Below are 24,119 nucleotides of genomic sequence, written 5' to 3' on the forward strand. Positions count from 1 at the left end.
ACCTTCTTTGCTACTCCTTTCCCTCCTTGGGCCACACTCCGGACGATCTCAGCATTAGTAATCCTATGGAACGTCTGGCTCAAATGTAAAAGAAGAGTGTTCAAAGGCATTGTTAGATCGCTGAGGCTTTTTTAACAATATAATTGTCAGTGCAATTGGGCGGGGAGCACTGTGGAAAGGTTTCAAAGACCTCGCTGCCTCAGCTTTCTTACGGGACCTTAATCAGGTCAAGTAAGAACCAGCCCAATCGATCCTCCCCCTGGGTCGCTCCTGAAAGTGGCAACATCAAATCCCTCGGCAACCCAGGTACTTCAGGAATAGGGGGACTGTTCAGAGATAGCCAGGAAAATACACATTTATCTTTCATGGGTACGGCATGCTGTGTCAGTTCAAACATGCTGAAGCACCCAACCCTTCTTTAAGGAAACAACTGTTTGATCACAGTTGGGGATCGAACCTTGTGGTTGAGGATGATTGAAGACCATTAATTGGGCTACAAATAGTTGTACCTGCCCATGGATACTGGAACAGATATTTGCACAAATTTGCAACCTTAGCTAACCAACGCAGATCTCTTTTCGCCATGTATGGTGCGAAGAAGATAACATCATGGATAGCTTGGCCAAAGGAACTCTTGAGGCATGCCTTGTTCCCAACCGACCCTAGGATACCTGGTACCTCTCTTATTTTATTTCTGTGTTGCTCATGGCCAACTTTTAAGTGACTTGCTCTTTTCTTTTCTTGTGGAATTTTATTGATGCGTGAAGTTTTATTTTAATTCAGCACTTCAACAGTAAATTTAAATATCTTATATAATATATATTACATTCAACTTTATCAAAAGAGAAGAACAAGAATATGAATGACTAGAATACCCATTTGGATACTTACAACGATGACATATGACATATAGTCAGAAAGCCAAATGAATTTATGTGCCCCTGAGACACTCAACACTTCTGAAAACATCTCGTTTCCAAGAAATAAAGTTTGTATCATTTTAGATTCAAGTTTAATCTGAATTTTCATATTCACCAAAAGGTCTATTTTACTGTAAATACATTGCCAGTTATGGTGTTAATCTGGCTACTCTGAGGGTTGGCGTTTGTTTCCTTAGGAGACTGCATCCCATAATTTTTTTATCCAATGTATTTATGAAAGAACATTGTGCCATCATTGCTAATACTATCATGTTTTAAACACTTTTACCAGATAACATATGTAACTAATACAAGATACTAAACTGAACGACTGAGGATTAGTGAGCTATTCACATTTAGTATCTTTCAAGCACACAAACTACAAAATGACAAATATAATCAGAATAAAACTGCAAACAAGGAAAGTTGCCATGTAGAGATGGGTGAAAAGTCATTTAAGCAAAGCGTCTAAATAGACTAACCTTCCCTTGCAAATGCCCAATTTTATCATATGTGAATGAATACTCTGCCTCAAGTATCTCCCGTTCAAATTCAACTCCTCTCGACATTTCCAACTATTAAAGCCATTCAAGAGACAACAATGTGGAACACAATTCAGGAGAAACATAAGCATCTTTCACTATAAATGCTGGAAATATGACAGTGCTATTTCAACAAAGGGAACAGGAAATAAGCCTTCCTAATGCTAGACATGGATATTAACCATCAGAAAAATACATGCATCAGTTACCTCATTTAAAGATGATATATTCTGGTTAATATTTGATGTCCTCCTCTTGAGTTCTGCAAACAAGAACCAGCAACTACGATCAAACAAATGTAGGAGCATGCATAGATAATCTGATCTCGACGCAAGTGAAATGTCCTCAACAGTAAACCATCAAGCATTAAATTTTGAAAGACATAACTGCAAACCAGACTCCAAAGGTGAATGCCATGTAACTTCTCACACATGATCAGGTGCATATTTGTTTTCACAAATATAACCAGGTAAATAGGATATCAATCAAACTATTTGAACTATAGTATGGTAGTCAATCAATCACTTACGAATCAAAATTGAACTATAGTGAAGCATGCAATTTCAAAAGTAAGAACAAATAATGAAAAGTATAGTTCAATATGCCTCAAACTTGAGAGCTCACATTACTCTAGCTACAAATGCATAGACCAATCCAAGATAATCAATACTTGGCTTGACAATGGTTGGTGAATTTAATAGTCACAACAGATAAAGCAAAAGATGCCATGCTCGTTGCCAGAATAAGTTCTTGCCAAGAAGGGCAGATCTTTGCAAAAGAAGAGAACATTAGAGGGTTCCCCATCAGTCTGTGGTTGCAGAACAGTGGGGGCATGCCTACACTAATAAAGGAAGAGCCCTAGCACGCTTTGCCCGGTTGTGTGTGTGTATGCGTGTTTGAGAGAGAAAGAGAACAGGGCGAGAGGTTTTGTTAGAGATTGGGAATATGAAAGAGAGAGAGTATGCAGAGCAGCCACAAAGAAAATTGGGGGGGTTTTGTCACAAGGTTAAAGTAATTTGCATTAACCATGAATTGTAGCTCCACAAGTGGAGAGCATAACTCAAGCAATTTTCAAGCAACTATAAATTTACTTGTAGGTTATGGATATTGGGGTTTGCAGATTTATAAGCTGTGAGAGCATATAAATATCATTTATAGTGGATTATACACTTCAATGAGAGTGTGTGATGGTTGACTGACCAAGGGCTAGGCAATCTATGGCCCTGATCATGTCCAAAACCCTTACCCCTAGGCATATGGCACTACTGAAAAAGGTTTACAGAGGGTCATCACTTGCAAAAGTCGGAGAAAAGCTCAATGATGGATTGTAGGCCAGAAGAGTTGTGTGGCCTCCTATAGATGTAGGTCTATGAAAGCGAGGGCTAAATTCTCCACAAACTTCCACACAATATGTACATACGCAATATTCAATAAGGCAGAGGCGGACGCCCAAACCGAAAAAACAGGTTTTTTTTTTTTAAAAAAAAATTTGGATCCCCCACACCTCCCCCCATTTTATGATATATTATTCAATAAGTAAATTTTGCATGTAATATATTGTTAAGTTGCCAGAAGCACAGATCAAACCTAAACATTTACAACTTCAGATTGTAAATGAAAGAATTATAACTCAAAATGAACATTAAAAGATAAAATGAACTCGAGATGTCATTTAAATCTCGCAAATCAAAAGCCACACATGCAATTATTTAAAAAGCTATAAGCATTAATTAAGAAAATATTAAACTAACGAATAAAAGAATTATGCTTTATGAATCATATATCAAGAAAACACATTGCACATACAATTATTTAATAAAGAATTAAGAATTAAGCAAGTATTAAACTAACTAATAAATTAATAATCCAAGATTCCAAATAGAAAATAACATATCAAATATATATCACAAAGTATCAAAGAAAAAATACAAATAGCAAAAAATAACATCATTAGACATTAAGGGAAAAATACAAAACCTAATGAAAACTATTGAAATATACCAATCTTCTTGAAGTGGACTCGATTTCGGGCCAAACCGAAATGTTTGGGATCCCAAATCTCCTCTTTTACAACCCCTAGATATTATATTTTTAGAACCCCAAATCTCCTCTTTTACAACCCCAAATCTCCTCTTTTACTAGCATGCCCATAGGTTCTAAAGGGATCTTCAAACCCTAATTGTGTTTATGCTCTCTAAAACCCTAGTTTTGTGAGGTGTTGCCTAGGGAAGCTTCCTGTCTCTGAAAATTGAGCAAGGCCAATAAGATCAACGTGTACCACCAGGTAAGAATCGGGTATGGGGTGCACTAAGTCCCATGGGGGCCCATGGGGGTGACCCCAAGGCACATTCAAGCAAGTCTTCCTAGCTATTATCTTTTCTTCTTCAATCATATTTGCATATTTTCTTGAATTTTCAGGAACATTATTTGTATTGAAATCTTTAGTGAAAGCTTGGCTTTTTATTCCCGGATTGAGTTTGTTCAATTTTGTAGCAAAAGCAAAGGCCGGTTGTATTTAGGGTCTTAATTTTCCTTTACAGCAGTGTATAGTGGCACATGTAAGTGGAATTCAGCTTTACTAATATAAGTAAAAAACGAAAATTTTATTGCCTTGAATTCCACATAGCCACTGCTTTCAATCATCATCATCTAAATTATTCCAATTATTTGGAATCAGCTAGCCCCTTCTTTCAATGGCAACAATAAATTTTATTTGTAGGTTATGTTCATATGCATCTATTCATATTATATTTTCTAAGTGTTTTTGTAATGTGCAACCATATGCACACAACAAAGGAAGGAATAGGTTTTAGACAAGACCCGAAAATTGTGTACATATAATGGGAAGGGAAGTAAAGAAAGCTGCAAAGAAATAACCCTTGATCTGCGAAGTATCATAGCAAATGATCAAATCATAAGAGTTAACAATAAGAGGGTCGATAACAACTAGGGTTGCAAACGAGTTAGGTCAACCCTGACCCCGCAGTGTCTAGGCAAGGTCCCGGTTGATTGGACCCTGACCAAGACCCAACCTGCTGGGTCAATTTAGATTATATATAATATAATTATAACGGGTGGGTCCTTGCCGAGTTGGAGACCAAACCGGATCTGGATTGTGGGTCCAGGACCTATAACTAGGTTGGGTTAGCCTGACCCGATTCGCACCCCTAATAACAATGTAGGACAAATATCCCAACAGCCTATTCCATGGAGACAAGAGAGAAAGAAGAAATAAAGAATGTAAACTCATAGGTAATTTTTTTATCTAAGGTCCTGTTTATATCTATGGATGTCATTAAATAAGCTGCTATGGTCATTGAGTCTCACTAAAGGGCAATCTTCAATATATGCAAACAAATGAGAAACCAAACCTTCAGACTCCACATTAAGTGTCGTTTTCTTCCTCTTGAGGTAGTATCAAGGGAATCATACAAGGTATGAAACATAAAAAATTTAAAAACCTCTTATACAAATTTTCATTTCACCTTGGGAAAACCCTTTCTTACAACAAATTGTGTCAACCAAACTACAACTCTTCAACAACAACAATGCCCTTATAAATTAAGCATTGCTTTATACAACTCAAATGAAATAAATTACATCATTGTCAAGATAAAAGAAACAATGTGCATGAGCTTAAAGTATCCAATGGGAAGCCGATTTCGAAGTGATTACCATGTGAACACCGCAACAATATAGTTACAACCCTTGACTATCACTCACTCTTGATAGCCCAAGACGGGTCAGATTTCGATCTAAACTTAGGAAGCAAATAAATCACAACGTGAATTAAATGTCTTTCATATAAAAGAGTCCAAAATAGAGGTGATATGGACATGGGACCACCGAGCCAAAATGGGGGAGAAAATGGACTCCAAACAAGCTCCAAATGGTGTAGTCTTGGCTCAAAGGTCTAGTACAAACTACCAAACAATTCTGGGGTCAAAAGGGAAGAGCTAGGTGTATGGAATAAACTTAATGCTCATTTCATTTCCAGCAGCATGAAAGACACAACAGTTTGCATTCAATACTTTAGAAAATGCACCAACTAAAAGCACAAGATCAACGGAGAACTAAAGACTAACACTCAAGAGACGATGGGAGCATTTACCTCACTGTTATGATGAATTTCCAGCAGCTTTAAAGATCATAACAGTAGCCTATGAATAATGGAAATGGCGTGTAAAGGTTTCAATGGACACACTTATATCATAAGTAAAATGTGATGACCTAAAAATATATATATCTAAAATAAAAATATATATATAATATATAATAATTAAATAAATAAATAAATAAAAATTTATATACATGAATGACTTTAAATGATGGTCCATTGTGTTATGACACACTATGAGAACATCATTATTGTAGCATCAAAGAGTCGAGAGGAGCATGAGCAGCATCTGAGAGAAGTGCTTCAGACTCTGAAATCAAAAATGTTATATGTCAAATTAAGCAAGAGTGAATTTTGGCTTTCTAGTGTGACCTTTCTTGGGCACATTGTTTCTACAGATGGAATCGCAGTCGATCCTTCTAAGATTGAGGCCGTGATCAAGTGGGAAAAACCGACAAACGCTACAGAAGTCCGTAGTTTCCTGGGATTAGCAGGATATTACAGGTGCTTCGTAGAAAGATTTTCAAAGATAGCGCTCCCTCTAACTCGACTGACCAAGAAGAATGTGAAGTTTGCATGGTCAGATGACTGTGAGAAGAGCTTCCAGGAGCTAAAAAGGAGACTGACCACGGCTCCGATACTGACCTTACATGAAGAAATGAGAATTTTACAGTTTGCACCAATGCCTCTCACAAAGGACTTAGATGTGTGCTTATGCAACGTGGGAAAGTCATCGCCTATGCCTCTAGACAATTGAAGTCGTATGAGCAGAAATATGCAACACACGATTTGGAGCTTGTGGCTATAGACCCTAAAAATTTGGAGACATTATCTCTATGGAGCCAAATTTGAGATGTCGACGGATCATAAAAGCCTCAAGTACTTGTTCTCCCAAAAAGAGTTGAACATGAGGCAAAGAAGATGGATGGACCTGTTAAACGATTATGATTGTACTATCCAATACCACCCGGGTAAAACTAATGAAGTAGCAGATGCTTTAAGCAGGAAACCCCTAGCATCAGTGGCTCATCTAATGATTCAAGAGATGAAGTTATTGAAAGAAATAGTGGATTGGCATCCAACTCCGCCATTTAATGGGGTGGTATGTATGGTTGCTAACATAAAGGTAGAACCCCAACTAGTTCAGCAAGTTTGACTGGCACAAAAGAGGGACTCCCGGCTCATGAAAATTGTAGAAGAGATAAAGCTGGGAAAAAGAGACAAATTCTCTATAAGCAGTGATGACTTATTGAGATTCAAAGGTCGGATTTGCGTCCCAAATGATGAAAGCATAAAAAAAATGATTTTGGAAGAAGCACATCACTCCCGATATATGATACATCCTGGAAGTACTAAGATATATCAAGAGCTGAGGAAAACCTTTTGGTGGAATGATATGAAGAAGGAGGTGGCACTATTTGTATCTAAGTGCTTAACCTGCCAGCAAGTAAAAATTGCGCATCAGAAGCCTGTCGGGTTATTGCAGCCCTTACCTGTGCATATTTCTATGGATTTTGTTTCTGGCTTGCCTAGAACGAGCTCAAGACATGACGGTATTTGGGTCATTGTGGATCGGCTGATCAAAGCTACTCACTCTTTGCCGATTCGCACGACCTATACTTTGGACCAGGTGGCCCAGTTGTACATCAAGGAAATAGTGAGGTTACATGGAATTTTGGTCAGTATTGTGTCCGACAGGGACACTCGATTTACTTCAAGATTTTGGGCTAGTTTACAATCAGCTTTGGGAACAAAACTCACCTTTAATACTGCCTTTCAGCCTCAGATTGATGAGCAATCAGAGAGAATGATCCAGACCGTGGAAGATATGCTAAAGGCTTGTGTCACCAACTTTACAGGAAGCTGGGATGACCATTTACCCCTGATTGAGTTTGCCTATAATAATAGCTTCCAAGTCAGTATTCAGATGGCACCATACGAAGCCCTATATGGAAGGAAATGCAAGTCACCCATTTCTTGGGACAAGGTTGGCGAAAGAAGACTTTTAGGGCCAGAAATCGTCCAAATAACTTCAGATAATATAGCATTGATCAGAAAAAGGCTCAGGACAGCCCAGAGTCGGTAGAAGAGTTACGCCGATAACTGAATGAGGGACCTTGAGTTTGTTGTGGGTGATCGGGTCTTTCTAAAGGAGTCACCAACAAAGGGCATCATGAGGTTCGGCAAGAAGGGAAGCTGAGCCCGCGCTATATTGGATCCTTTGAGGTCCTGGAAACGTTCGGAATGGTGGCATATAGACTTGCCTCGCCCGAGCTAGCTAACATCCATAATGTCTTCCAAGTATCTTTATTACGAAAGTATCAGCCCGACCCGTCCCATGTCTTAAAATATGAGCCTATACCGATAAGAGAGGACCTAACCTTCATTGAGCGACCAATTCAAATACTAGATAGGAGGGTGCGGGTGTTATGTAAAAAGGAAATTCCCCTAGTCCGTGTGTTATGGCAGTACCATTCAATGAAGGAATCAACCTGGGAACGAGAAGATGAGATCCAGGAAAAATACCCCCATCTTTTTCAGCAATCAGGTACGAAAATTTAGAGGACTAAATTCTATTAAGGGGGGGAGAATGTGATGACCTAAAATATATATATATATAAAAAATAAATATATATATATAAATATAATAATTAAATAAAAATTTATATACATGAATGACTTTAAATGATGGTCCATGGTGTTATGACACACTATGGGAACATCATTATTGTAGCATCAAAAGATTTATAAAGTAAGGAACCAGTACGAGGTGTCTCGAGATTGCACGAGGTGGCAATCGCCAGTACGAGGTGTCTCGAGATTGCACCAGGTGGCAATCGCCAGTACGAGGTGTCTCGAGATTGCACGAGGTGGCAATCACCAATATGAGGTGTCTCGAGATTGCACGAGGTGGCAATCGCTAGTATGAAGTGTCTCGAGATGGCACAAGATGGAAATCGCCAGTACGAGGAGTCTCGAGATGCCACGAGGTGGCAATCGCCAACATGAGGTATTTATGAGGTGGCAATCACCAGTATGAAGTGTCTCAAGATGCCACGAGGTGGCAATCGCCAATATGAGGTGTCCCATGATAGCATGAGGTGGCCCTTAAAAATGACACATGGATGCCATGTGTCGAGTCTAGGTTGAGCCCTACACTTATAAATATGCCATTAGCCCATGAACTAAGCCATCAATTGGTTCTTTCTCTCCCTCTCCATTGGGAATTTCTCTCTCTACCTAAGCACCTTTGATTCCAGTTCCACTTCAGCAACGGCAATACCATATTCATCTCAAAGTGACCCATAGGTAAGTGGCTTCATTTTTCTTGCAAAATCATTATTTGAAGAAAACTGATGTTCCTATAGTATTTCCAGAAATAATTCTGCATGTAATCATAATATCTCTGAAACTATAAGTTTTATGTACCTCCATATATAACTATAATATCTGTAGCATAAATATTAGATACTGAAAATGTCATATATATGCAAATATTATACGGTGTTATATGCAGGGGTTATGTACAGGTGTTAGGTGCAAGTAATTACTTTGAATTATTTTATGGAAAAGCATTGTTGTCTGACATCTACTACATTGATAAATAGCCTACAATTGACATATAAGGTCTTTTGAACTGATATACATGATAATATGACATAGTGATGCTCCTCGTGACTATATGTACAGCATAGAAATGTTGAGGTTCCTTGTAATTACATATGAGACATATTTTTGATAAGATATGTGTACATAGCAACATGCTTCTGGTAAGATATATATGCAAAGCAGCATGCTTTTAATAAAATAGGTGTGCATGTTAACATGCTATCAATAAAATATGAGCGTATGGAGATATGACTCTGTTATGATCTTATGAGATACTTATGCCGGCAGTTGTGATTTATCCTTATTCTCTATGATAGGACAAAAGTTAGGATTGGGTTGTGTTTGGGACGTCGCACCCCCAAAATTTATGTGAGGCACTACTCATTGGGACTCCTTTTGGTAGTGTAACGCTCTCTCGCCAGAAGGGCACATGAGAGGGCCGTGTCTTGCAAGGTCAGTGCCTATCAAAAGCCCCAATGCACGTTGGGGTTTTGTGTGTGTGTGAGGTACTATGCAATAGATTTACCCGTTGGTGGTGCTTCATCTTGTGAGATAATAGAAGTCCTAACCTTGAAACAAAGCCTGGAACTCGAGGTTAGTGCTTCTATTGCAGGACTTCTGTTATTATGAATACTTATTTGACCACATCTGATACTTGATTGTAGTAATATGATCTTGATATGATCACGTGCATATGGTCGATGTATTATGCTTATTTTTTTTGTTTAATAAGGAATACAGGATATGTGTAAGATTAGAAGCGAATATGTCTAATAGCATATATTAGAATGCATGAAATCAGTATGTCAAAATTCTGCTTAATATATGTTCGTTTAGAAAATATTTACACTCTCTAAACATGATTTGCGGGGATAATGATGGTCACTTACTGCGTTGTCAAACTCATCAAACTATTCTGAAATGTTTTTCAGAACAATCGCAGCCACATGGTTCGTATGTACAGCAGAAGTAGTTGGAAGAAGGTTGTAGTCATGGATGAATTCCATTTTGTATTTTTGTTTTATTACAGTTGTATATACACATAGATCTTCTTGCAAAAAACGTTGTACAAATCAAAAAGGTAAGTGGAAATTTTGTTTTGATGTAATATTTAGTGAAACTTTCAAATTTGTTTTTTTGTTGTTCTTTAAGAATGGACTGTGACATCTCAGGAATTCTAATATTATAAAACTTGGGGTGTGACATAAAAGGTGTGCCTTAAACAAGAAGAACAACTAACACAAAATCATGACAAAGAAAAGACGTATTTGAGTGAGGCATGAGGCTTTGGCGAGGAGAGGTAGGTGATTCAATTTAAAACCATTCAAGTGTGAATGGAATGAGAGGAGGTCATATTTATAAACATTTCATGTGGGATGTAAACATTAGATTAGATATAACCACCCATTGAGTGATCCAATAGCTGAGAGAGGATAAAGACTTAGCCTAGTCAATCACCATTGATGGCTATCACATGGATGGCGATGATTGAATACACCTTTATCACCATACCGACATAACACCTCCACACATTTTCAATAATTTCTTAAGTGCCCTGGAAACCTTAATTTTCAAAAACAACTTCATCTTAATCATTGATTTTTCAATCAATAAATCACAACCCTTAATAAAATATCTCCCTTTCAAATCTCCAATTGGGGTGGCGTGCCACCCATTTGTTTCAATTAATGTGAAGCTTCAATCACACATGGGGTCGTTATCAAAGGGGGGGACATGACATCATTATGTCAAAGTTATGTGTCACATCCAAGCAAGGGCTTCCACGCCTAAGGTTAGGGTTTTCATGTCATGTCCATTGGGCAATGACGTGGCTGCCCCATGGGATGCACGTGTGACACACATTGGCCATTTATGTGCCACATGCCATATGTGCAGATGCCCTTAATTGGAATTTACACAACAAATTTGTCAAAGTATTTTTCCTATGAAATAAAATTTTCAAAAATCATCTAAAATCATGGTAAATCATTTTTTATCACTTCTTATAAAAACATTAGGGTTATCTAAAATCCTGGTAAATCATTTTTTATCATTTCTTATCAAAACATTAGTGTCTGACACTTCTCATAAATCTGGGGTGGAAAACCTCAATTCCACAGGAGATCGATCTGTGTGGTACTCCATTGGGCTATACCCAAAAACCTAATCCAATTTCTCAAACCAGCCCAAAAGGTCCCTATGCATCACAAACTTCAGTCCGGACATGAGTGGACCTATCAAAACTAACCGAGGGTTGCACGAATTCTAAGGTGTTTTGTGGATTACAAGTGCCTCCCAAGGACATGGACTCTTGCGGATACGAAGGTCCTCTCTCAGCACACGTGCACAGTTTTGATAGCTGAAGCTTACCATATCAGAACGGCTTCCTAAAATACGACTGTCTATGCACATGATGTGAGCAAGCTTCACATGTCATGGATTTGGGCTCATGTCCTCTTACAGCCCAGCTATGCTCACACAGGGCTTATACATAACATACCTCAAACAAACGGGGATTCACTAATCCCCAAGCCCTGGCTTACACGACATGAGGAGAAACCAGTCATACCGACCCTAACTAGAGGAAAAATCGTAAAACCTCTCTATTCACAACACGCTTCAAGAACTTGCCTCAATCAAAACGGGGTTATTTTGGCCTATCTGGATCCCAGCACACAAAGACTCTGGTAGCCACTATGTTCCTGGTCACTCCCACTGTGACTCTGAACAGTGTTGGCATTCCATATAAGGTCTTGAAAGGCCATATATCCAATACTTCCATCATGCAATACTTCTTGAACCCAAGCAAAATCCTAATTTTCTTTGAAAGCGACATTCTAGGTTTATAATTTTTTTATTTGATGAATGACGAGTTCAAATGTTTGATTCAAGATTGATAATTCAAAGATGAATGTTGAACTATAAAATCAATCAATCAACTATTAGACTTTGTTTAACAATTAACTACTTGTCACTTTCAAAATTTATGGGGTTTGAGACAGAAATGAGTTAATTTTAGAGATGCTAAAAACTATTCTTTCTTGAAATTTTTTTTGAGTATGTATACTATGCTCCCTCAGGAACATATATTGTACATCTACTCACTCGGTCAGAAGACCTACAAGGGAGATTTTTTTTCAATCTGAAATTTTGAGAATCACATAAGAGTCACTAGATGATTATTTACAAAGGAAAAATTTTGAATTTTGAGTTCGTTAACACATAGATCTCACCCACCAAAAAATGGACAGCCTCTGTTAAATCTTGAGACATCTCTTTCTTTATGAGCGTACACAGAGCAATTTGCAAATCCTTTTCATTGAGGAGAGTATGTGGGTTGAAGATATCATATCCTCAATATTTAGGGTCCTAAAATAATGCCTACATCAGATTTTGCCCAAGGGAAAAAATGGACAATATACTCCTGCAAGAGTAGGAAATCTTTTGGCTTTTCTTTTTTTTTCATTGTTAATCCAATTTACTAATCCTTTTACAACTTTCCCATTTTTCTGGCATCTCTTTGAATTTATATTCTTCCAGAAAAATAATTATACTGAAATTTCTCAAGCAAATTAATTGGCAAAATTATCAGGCTTGTGCCTTATTGCTAAGCCAAAAAATGTCATAAATTAATGTACTTTATACAATAACAATCAAAGTAAAGAACCACCAGAAGAAATCTCCAACCCAAAAACTCACTTCTTCTTCAAACCAATTTAAATCAGAGGGGGGAAAATTCTCATATTTTTATGATATTCATAAAGCAATTCATATAATTCTCAGAACACCCAACCAAAAAAAAAATTTCTACAGGAATTTACAAAAATCAATATCTCTATGAAAAGAAAGAAAAAACTAGCATGATTGTCGACCATACACAAAAAGAATGTAGCAAAATTTCTAGGGGTGGCAGCAGACCTGGAGCAGACCCAAGACTTGACAACCGGACCCGAGCCCGATCCAGGTATGGGTCCAAAAATTGGACCCAGTGGGTCGGGTCTGGATTCAAATATTGGATCTAAACACTATTCGGGTCCGGCCTGGGTCCATGTAGACTTGACCCGGACCCAACCGGCCCAATCCACATAGTGTTAATATTTAAATAATATATAATCTGCAATATTTGAATAATATTTAAATAAATATAATTATATATTTTAGTTATATAATATGTAGATAAACATGTATATACTTAATATAAATATTATATTTATTTAGATATTTTTTTAGGTCGGGTCCAATCGAGTTCGGGTCTAGTTAGGACCGGTTGTGTTCGGGTCCGAGTCCGGGTCCTGGTCCTGGTCCGGGTCCGGTCAGACCTAACCTGTTGCCACCCCTAAAAATTTCTAAGGAGAACTATCTGCAAAATGAACTAATAAGGATAAAATTTGGGCAAAGGCTCATCAAAATATGCAGATAGATATGATCAAGTTCCAACAACCAAAAATAACTTTGCACAGAAACAACTCATCCACATTACAGGTGAAGATTACATGATTATGAACCACTAGCAAAAAGTCAATACCAGTATGTGAATGTGCAAAATGCAAGCAGCTTACACAAATGTCAACAGATTGCAACAAATCAGCACTATGCACTGCAACTTAGGCTAAAATATGAACTTATCAGTTCGTTCGAATGTATGCATGGAATTTTAATTCCATACTCATGAAGTATATACCTTGCTGGGCTGCTTCCTTTGATTCAATCTCCTGTCGAAGTTCTGCTACACGATGGACCTTTTATTTCGAAGAAATATGAAAATAAGATAAAACACAGTTATAATTCATCAAAACAAGACAATTCATTAAAACAAAAGAAAATTCATCAAAACAGAAGATACAACACAGTTACAGCTAATAAAAGACCCTCCATTCTGATGTAATTCAGCTTGGAATGGAAGTTTTTTGAGGCCTGAGAGGTAGACTCAACAGAGCTAAGCATCAAAATATGTGGATGTTTGTGTTAAAAGAATTTCAATACAACCCACCTACAGCACACTGTTCAATTTGATGATGTAAGGCACTGTGAAGTTTGCAATGTAAGTCAGGGGTGTTAGGAATGTAAGGTCAAGGGTTTAAACCACACAAGCTTACTAACCTAAAAAAGGCACTCTGAAGTACACATATCGACCACTTAAAGGCTCCTAAACCTGTTGACGTCCATATCAAGTATTAAGAACCTATGGAGGAAAGGAATTGCAAAAGGACAACCTAATTGCATTTTCTATGGAATAAGAGCACCTGAAAGAGGAAAAAGCTTTTGCACATGATATTTGCACCAGATCAACTGGACAGGTGCTTTAAGCTTGACAATGTAAAACCTATGTAATTCCTTTTCTATCTCAATAACATATAAAGGGTTATCTATAGAAATCCTAAATCCAGTTTAAGATAAGATTTGAGAGAGAGGAACACCAAAAACATACCCCATTGATAGAGAAAAAGAGTGAATTCCACATCATCTTGTGCGGAAAACCCTATATGGACAGTAACAATTGCGTATGCAGAAAGGAAGCGTAGATATGGTTCCAAATATTAATATGTTCAAACTATGGTGAAAATAACACCAGTGCACAGCAGCCAACTTAGGTTGTTCCCTTGAGAACCAATGCACACAATAATCCTTAGTCCTTACAACACGAGCCTCATCCCGTATAGTCAAACGACATCTTAAATCGAATGGCACAAGGCAACAACTAGAGGAGTACCTTATGGCATTTCATTTAAATCCAAATACAATGACTATCCCGAATCTCCAAAAGTCAAAATTAAGAAAAATAATTCAATAGTGAACTGCAATTCCATTGCTCCAACACATAGACGTTATTAAAAGGACTCAGCTAGACTTTCCACAATGGCAGGGGCTCAAACAACCATGTAAACATGGAAACATCTTTTCAACTCCCATATTGGCTATCGATATTTTATTTTTATTTTTTGAGGGAAGTCAACTGCCATATTAGCTATTTACTTATGATCCTAGAAAAGAATATTGTTTGGGTGTGGTTTGTAAAAGAGCCCAGACATAGTTATAAATCAGGAAATATCCAAATGGTCATGGACTCAGAAGGTCATAATAAGCAGTTCTATAAAAATCAGAACTGTGAATATACTCCTGAATAGTAGTATAAACTTCGACTCCAAAACTGACGAAGTTCAGAGTCCATCTTGATGGGTTTCCAAAGTCCATCACGAGCCTAGTCCATGCATAGGCCCCTGGTGGTGAACGTTTTGGATCTAGACCAAATGAAGTCCACATGGTCGCAAACTTTGGGGAATGCTTGGATTCCATGGTTATTTGACAGAAATAATAAGATTTGGAAGTGGCTTCAAGGGTCTACCAAAATTCACTGTGAGCCACACAAATGTGAGGAGCACTCTCACAGTGAACTTTTGGTTCGTGGCCCAAATTATGCCCAATCATGTTGTAACTTGGTGGAGAGCTTGGTATGATACAATTAGAAAGCTTGAGAAGTTTCATCAAGCTTGGAAAGATTTGATGAAGGTTTGAAAGTTCATGGTGAGCAACGGATGGCCTAGCCATGGATGTTAAAAATAAATGAAGCTTATTGAGTATGATACTTCAAGCTTAATCGTAATTTCTCCATGAGTTGTTGAGCATTTATGAGCTTGCCAAAAGTTCATTGCAAGACACGCATAGCCAAACATAGACACACGGAGGACAATTTTGAATGAGGAGTAAATTGCAATTCTAGATAGTGCAACTTTGCAGAGGCTTGTTTAGGCCTGGATAGTGTGTAGAACATGTTACATTACATTTCATGGAAAAATTGTGGGGTTCTGGAAAGATCACCACGAGCCCTATGTCTTAGCTCATGCCTCAAGGTGAACTACTGGGTTTGTGCTTTTTGGCTCAAGATTGCAAGAAGATGACACCTTGGAGAGGATATTTAGAATTTGATTGATCAACTATGATAAGGTTTGACGTAAATTGATGAGACTAGGGCAAGAACAAAGAAGGTTTTCCCTTTTGAAACCAAATTGAAGATTTTTCAAAAATATGGAAAAATCTAGTGCAATTTGATTACAGATATCATGGAAAATACATCAGACGGTGATTTATGGAGAATTTACCCGTTTTGAAAATTTATATTCAAGATTGGAAGGAATTTGCAAAGTTCTGATACACTTGAACTTTGTCTTGGAAAGCAACTTAATATTTAAAAATCTTGAGATATACATCAAGATTCTGGGTGCAACAAAAACTATTAGATCGATATTTTGATGGCCAGTCAAGTTTAATCCATGACAGTGACTAAAGACTTCCCAAAAGGAAATGATTTTGTGAACAAGCTTGCTGGTTTTCAGGCCAAGTAGAGCTTCACGGAAAACTTTCCATATTTGGTCTTTTGATGCATAAGTAGCATGTTATGCATTTGATAAGGCATGTAATATCCAGAAAATCATCCTCTTGTGTCTCCTGAAGACAGAAGACTCTAGAAGCAGAAGATTTAACAAAGGAATACTTCCTAAATCAATGAAGGTTCTTCCTTGCTCATCAAGCCTTAACCCTCGATATAAAAAGGGTGCGTTGAGCATGATTTTGAAACAAGTCTAACTAAGATCTCAAGCTATAATCTTGTTGATTCAGAGCCAAAGCTCTGTGAGAGCTTCCTTGATATAGAGAATCTTCATAACTTCCAAAGAGATAGAGAGAATTGAATCCCACATCGAAGCAAAATTTAAGGAGTTCTATAGAGAGAAAACCAGCTTGACTCCCTCATCATACGCAAGGTACACAGGATGTATCTGAAAATTAGAGTTTCTGTATGAGAAGGTCTTTTTTTCCTGTTTTTTTTCTTTCTTGAGTCTCTGTATGTCTTTGTAATCATGGATAAAGGTGGCCCTTTCTATATAAAAGACCGGATGTAAACTAAATGAGTGTATCATGAGTGCTTGCCCCAACGAAAGTTCTTGATTTCTTATGCTATCTCGAGTGAGTTTGTCCCTTCAACGTGTGCTTCTCTGATTTATTTTTTATTCGGTTCATGTTCAAAAAAATCTCTTTACTACACTTTCAGACATAACAAACCCTCAAGCAGAAGGCAATAACAACCCTGTAGCCGACACATTGGACTAATTAGTACATATCTGGTAAAAAAATGCCTAAAATAATAAGATAAAGAGAAAAATAAAAAATGCCAGGTACCAGAAATATCACAGTAAGGCCCCCAACACAGAGCTACCAGAAGAAAGAAGTGGAAAATGTAATTGAGCAGATGAAAAATTTAAGTTGTCTAACACGGACTAAGTTGGGTTTCATTAGTTAAAATCCACTTCAAAGCTGCGACAAACTCATCAAGTATTGCAGAAAAGAAAATGGCAACGATTTAGTGAAGCTCGGCATACCTCAACCTCAAGCTTCCATTGCGTTGTTGCAAGAGATTTTGCAAGTTCTGCATTTGTAGTCTGCAACAATTATATGATATAAATACCTAAATATTCCTGATATACTGTTGCATTATTAATTCTACTAACCATAGCGCATTGTGATGGCAAAAAGGAAAACAATACCATATAAATTATAATAAAATATATAGAATGATCACAAAAAGCTAAAGCAACATTCGCTATTCAAAACCTCTAATTTAGCCAAGCAAGCAAGGGCTTCCATTCTGGTACTATTATGCTTCTGCTTCTCTATGTCAACAGCTTCCATTGCTTCCATCATATTTGTTTGCAACTCAGAAGCCTGATGAACCAAAGATAAAATCTCAGAATATGCACAAATGCAACTAAAGTAAACGTGCTATTATTATTAGGAAAAGTGTAGCACAAGTAAGGGGATGCACTTCTACATGTCCATCCCTTGACACAACTAGCATCCATCTTAAAGATGGATGTTAAAGGTGGCGGTCCCACGAAAATCCATAAATCAATGGCCTAGAAAAATACATCAAAACTATTATTTTATTTTTAAAAAATAATTTTTATTTTATATTCATAACCACCACGGCACAGACTATTGACCTCTAAATTTTTTTAATCCAATATCCATCTCTAAGATGGACTTTAGAAAGAGGACTTATATGAATAGATGAGTAGGCCGACAAACAGAAACCTTGTTTGAATAGATGGTAAATTATTGATGGTTAGATGGGTCGTTTTATTAGAAAGTTTCCAGATCATCTTTGATGATCCCCAAGATTTTTTTTTTGAGAAAAGGTTGACTTTGATGATCCCCAAGATTACTCCATAAAAAAGAATGATTAGGAGCTCAAAAATTATCAAAATCATTTCCCTTTCAAGGCTGACTCTGAACCATCCATTTGGGGAATAATAGATCCAAGGTTTTAGGAGCTTGAAAGCATTTCACCTGCATGCATGTGCCTGCTCACGCATGTAAGTGCGTGTGCACATGCACATATACATACATATATGCAATCAAAGACTTGTTAAAAACTTTGATGCAAAGCACTACGAGAAAACTCCCTACTTAGTCACTGAAAGTCATATGGCAATTTGGTTGCCCTTAATGCCTTTAGAGAACACTCATAGAAATGATATTCTACACTACTAATAATATCACTTGAAATAAAAGGAAACATCAACAATGCCTAACTCATTTTCCATTCACTTCATAAGAAAGTAAGAAAGAGAAAGACATTTCCAATAGTGTCCTGCAGCAAACAGACACTACTTTTTTTACCAATCCCTTGGTCAATAGGAATGTAGATCAAGCATTCACTTCTAGTGATTTAGAGTTTATAGAATCCTTCCCAGTGCATTTGGTGAATGTATCTGCAACTTCATCCATATTTGAGGGATATGGGCGACGATAATGCCCTTCCTCCACCTACTCTCCAATGTAGTTACTGTACACCAATGTTCTATAGCTCATCATGTCGACTCAAAATCCGTGTCTCCCCATTATGCCCTGGATTTTGAACAGAACCAGCTGAGTCTTTACATTACTTGACTGAGAGAGCTGGTTTCACTCAGCGATGCAAAGCTCCTAAACTTGGATATTTTAGTACTGATGCTATATGTGGGTGCATGCTTACTTCTGAAATAGTACATGCATTTGTTTTGGGTATTGTCTTCATGATTTTGGGAGTTGTGTCACGCATTAGGAGCATGCATTTTTGGGGAAACCGTGCACGGTTTCCAGTTTGCTACAGATAGGTTTCTTTCCCCATGAATAGGGAAAGACCCACGAGTTGATAAATAAATTGGGTGTCCAATTACAGTAAAAAGAAAGCTTGCAGAAAAATTTTGGAGCATTTTATTTAAGGGGGCGTCATGGTAAGACAAAGTTTCAGTTTTGTGTTAAATATTGAACAATTTTAAAACGTGTAGAGCTTCTTTTGAGCTCCCTCCTAGTTGTTGATTGATCTCTCTAGTACGTTGAATAATTTCTTTCGGAACTTTTGTCTTTATTTCGTTCCTTGTTGAGTCTTCCTTCCATCGAGCTTATGTTTACTGTTACCATTGGTGTCCATTGATTTTAACAAGAAAAATGCCTTTCTATTGGTTTACATCATTTTGGAATCAGAGGAAATTGATTCAGGGTGGTACTTGCGGCCACTTCGATCTCGAGAGTGCAATGAAAGCAAAAGGAGTTCATGCCAAACAAAGAGGAGGGCAAGGAGGATGGTGATAAGGCTTCCAAGGTCTCCAACAACAAATAGATTAATTAATGCAGCTTATGCTGCATCGCGAAGCACAAGAACGACCACATGAAAATGTAAATCTTCATCCCTTCATGGTTCAGAACATAGACATGAACCCCTTCCAACCACATTGGAAAAGGTTGGATGGGATGACGAAGTTGAAAATTCAAAAGCTCCTTCAGGAATAAAGGAGAATCGAATTAAGAATAATCACATAAGGGCCTTAGAACCAAGTTTTATCATGGAATTATTTCCATGCCAGCTAACAACTCGATGAATTCCTAGATTAATTAGAAACATTGAATAATTTATGGAAGGAGGGAGTTGCCAGAAGATATAAGGCTAAGTCTGTGAGCTTGAAATTGAGAGGACATGCTTTGCTTTGGTGGAAGCAAGTCCAAATGGAAAGTCAAAGATAAGATTTCTTCATGGGACAAGACGCAAGGCAAGTTGCACAAAACCCCATCCCATCTGATTGCAATCAGGTCCTATTTCAGAGATTAAATAATCTCCAGCAAGGTAACAAATCCATGCATGAGAGGACTTCTATCAGTTCATGACCCAAATTGACTTGAGAGAGACTGACAAGCAGTCTGTTACTTGCCATGTTAGCAGGTTACATCTCTCCATTCAAGATCAAGTCCCCCTTCACACCCCTTGAAGGGATGATGCCTACCAACTTGCTGTGGAAGTCGAAGAGCATCAAAAGAGAACTTTGATGACAACTTTGGTGACCAAGGAGAACCAAGCTCGACCTCGAGGCCCTAATGGATCAAAAGTGGCAGGTCTTACCCTAATCGACCCAGTGCCCAACCAAACAGTCAACGAGGGAGTACTGGTCAAGGTCATGTAATTGCTAATAGGCCGCATTGAGGAGCCACATTCAAGTGCTTCAACTGTGGAGAACAGGGCCACTGTTCATCAAAATGCACAAAAAGGCCCTTTGACCCGCAAGCTTATGAACGAGTTGATGGTGATGAGGACGAAGAAGTAGAAATGAAAAGCAAAGTTGATGAACATATACAGACATGCAAGAAGCTGATTAGTGTGCCAATAGTGTTAAGTACTTCGTTGTTTGGCACGTGATAACTATCCCTAGATTTAAAGAAGACCATTGGTTGAGAACTAATAGCTTCCACGCATGATGCACTTCTATTGGGAAGGTTTGTAGCACAAGATGTGAAAATATGGTAGCAATGGACATGGTGGACAACCTAAAGCTGAATTTTGGGAAATGCCCACTGCCCTACAAGATTTCTTAGTTAAAGAAAGGTACTGAGTTCCTTACTAAGAGATGCCTTGTTCCTTTCTCCACAGCTAAAATTCATTCAGGTAAGGTTTAGCGAAACATAGGTCCTGCTGATGCATGCCGTATTTTTCTTGGACAACCATGGCAATATGACAGCGAAAGCTGCGAAACCAAGCTGCGAAACCATTCATAATGGATCTAAGAATACTTGCATGCTTTGGAAGGGCACTGTGAAGGTGACTGTCCTATTTCTAAAAGAAGATGAACAACCCAAAGTTAAAATGGAAAGTATGCCAACCTTTTTATTATGCAGTAGTTTATAGAGATTAAGCAAGCTGGCATCATATATTCCTTCGTCATAAATAAGGCTCACAGAACAACTCGGAAAGAATTTAAAGATATGATGCTGGATGAATTACTTATGATTTGCCTTCAACAAGAGAAATCAGCATTCAAGTTTGCCTAGTTTAGCCTTAAATAGATGAGCCCAAAAGGACATGGGGAGCTACATTGACAAGTGGATCAGTTGTTAAAGAATGAGCTAGCTTGAGAAAGCATGAGACCTTGTGCTATCCCAACCTCTTAACCGAAAAATGAAATCATGGCATACATGTCTGGACAACAGAGCTATCAATGAGATAACCATCAAATACAGCTTTCCAATACCTAAACTTGACGATTTGTTGGATAACATGTCCAATGCTTTTATCTTCTCCAAAATAGACCTAAGAGATTGGTGGATAACATGTCCAATGCTTTTATCTTCTCCTAGGTAGCATCAAATCTGGATGTGCCCAACTCATGAATGGAAGGCAGCTTTTAAAACTATAGGGCTTTATAAAAGAAAACTAAAGTGCCACTGGTGCTAGCATTGCTACTTTAAGGAAGTTTTGGAGGTGGATTGTAATGCCTCATATCAGGATAGGTGCTGTTCTACATCAAGAGGGACGGTCTATTGCATTTTCTAATGAAAAATTGAATATTGCAAGGACCCATATTGTCTATGAAAGGTAATTTCGTGCCATTGTGCAAGCGGTAAGCATTGAATGAATTATCTCATTCAAATTATGTTTGTTTTGTGCTCCAATCATGAAGTCCCTTTGATGCCTCAACTCACAAAGAAAGCTCAATCATCATGCTACATGGGTGGCTTTCTTTCCAAGTAAAAATTTGTCCTTGAGCATAAATTTGGTGTTCATTAACAAGTACCTGATACTTTAAGTCGATAATCTATTATTACCATAACTTTAACCCCTAGAGTCATTGGGTTTGAGATGCTCAAAAACCCAATATGCTGATGACCCCTTGTTAGGCCTCTACGGGAAAGGTGCAGGCAAGGCAATGAACCTTCATTTAAATATATGTTGCAGGATGGCAATTTATGTTACCGTACACATGCATTCCCAACAGGTTTTTGCAATAAACATAATTATGGAGTCGCACGGTGGTAATCTTGGTGACCATTTTGGGCAATCCAAAAACATAGCATTGGTGGAGGAAAAGTATTATTTGCCTAAGCTTTAGCAGGACATGAAGCAGGAGTGTTGCTGAGTTTGCCAATTTTCAATAGTACAATCTCATGCCACAGCCCATTTGAAGTGCCCCAAGGGTTGATATAAGTAAACATTTTGTGAGTGTGGCCCTCTAAAGATGCCCAAAGGGTATGGATTCTCTATTTGCAGTGATGAACCAATTTACAATACATGGCTCATTTTTTACCATAGAAATCACTTTTGAAACATTAAACATGGGTATTTTATTTTTCAAAGAAATTTGTACACTTGCATTGTGTTCCTAAGACCATTACTGCCACACCCCAAGATTTATAACACTAAAATTCTTGAGGTGTGACAGTCAATTCTTTAAGAACAAAACAAATTTAAAATTTTCACCACATATTGTATCAAAAGAAAATTTTCAATTCAGGAACTTTCAGAATTGTACAATGTCTATTTTATAGCTCATGATAACATGAGGATCTATATATATATATATATATATATATATATATATATATATATATATATATATGCAACTTTGATAGGACAAAAGTTACAAAGGTGACTTTATCCATGACTACAAACTTCTTCCAAACTACTCCTGCTGTACATACGAACAATACGGCAGCAACTACTTTGTAAAAAATTTCACGATAGCTTGATGAGTTTGGCTACTCAGTAAGTGACCATCATTATCTTTACAAATCATAGTTAGAAATTGTAAATATTTTTTAAAAGAATGCATAATATGAGGAAGAGCACATATGAAGAACATATTCAAATTCAGAAACACACAATTTAACATAATTTCGAAGATTTGAATGCAAACTAAATCAGTATGAGAAAGTGCATATATAATTCCTTTAATAGAAATGCCTTCACAAGATACCCTACTGGCGTCCCAAGTAAGTCATTTATATACCCCACCAGCGTCCTGGATGGGTCCACTCATATCTCACCAGCGTACCAGATGAGTCCACTTAGACACACGATTCATATCAAGATCAACAATATTCTAACAATACTGCAATTAAGTACCAGATAGAATCAAATAAGCATTTACAACAACAGAAGTCCTGCCACTAACCTTGGGTCTAAGGTAAGAACTTCTAACATCCCGCAGGGAGAAGCACTACTAACGGGTAAATCCGTTGTGTAGTGCCTCACACACGGACACAACCCCAGCGTGCTTTGGGGCTTTTGATAGAAACTGACCTTGCAAGACACAACTCTCTCATGTGCCCTACAGGCGAGAGAGCGTAACACTACCAAAGGAGTCCCAATGAGTAGTGTCTCACACAGATTTTGGGGGTGCGACCTCCCAAACACAATCCATTCTTAACTTTCATCCTATCATAGAGAGTAAGGATAAATCATAGTTGTGAGAATAAATATCTCATCAGATCATAATAGAGGCATGTTTACATGCGCTCATATCTTATCAAAAGCATGTTGTCATGCACACACATTTTATCAGAAGAATGTTGCTATGCACACATATCTTATCAAAAGCATGTTGTCATGCACACATATCTTATCAAAAGCAT

At 37.6% G+C, this 24,119-nt stretch overlaps 1 protein-coding gene across 2 annotated transcripts in view; it reads right to left on the minus strand.

Moving 5' to 3' along the window:
* GC2 (golgin Putative 2) overlaps positions 1 to 24,119 on the minus strand; it is a 59,666-nt gene that overhangs the window by 8,220 nt on the left and 27,327 nt on the right. Inside the window, exons 3-7 of one of the 2 annotated variants that reach the window (XM_011623015.3) lie at positions 17,793 to 17,903; positions 17,561 to 17,620; positions 13,870 to 13,927; positions 1,672 to 1,724; positions 1,403 to 1,495 (exon numbers count right to left, since the gene is read on the minus strand). In XM_011623015.3, coding sequence (XP_011621317.1) covers positions 1,403 to 1,495; positions 1,672 to 1,724; positions 13,870 to 13,927; positions 17,561 to 17,620; positions 17,793 to 17,903 — 375 coding nt within the window. The remainder of the gene's footprint in view (positions 1 to 1,402; positions 1,496 to 1,671; positions 1,725 to 13,869; positions 13,928 to 17,560; positions 17,621 to 17,792; positions 17,904 to 24,119) is intronic. The other variant, XM_088864004.1, reaches the window with a different exon arrangement.

Source organism: Amborella trichopoda, chromosome 4 (genome assembly GCF_054954075.1).
Source record: "Amborella trichopoda isolate Santa Cruz 75 chromosome 4, AtrichopodaSantaCruz75HAP2 v2.0, whole genome shotgun sequence".
NCBI lineage: Eukaryota > Viridiplantae > Streptophyta > Magnoliopsida > Amborellales > Amborellaceae > Amborella > Amborella trichopoda.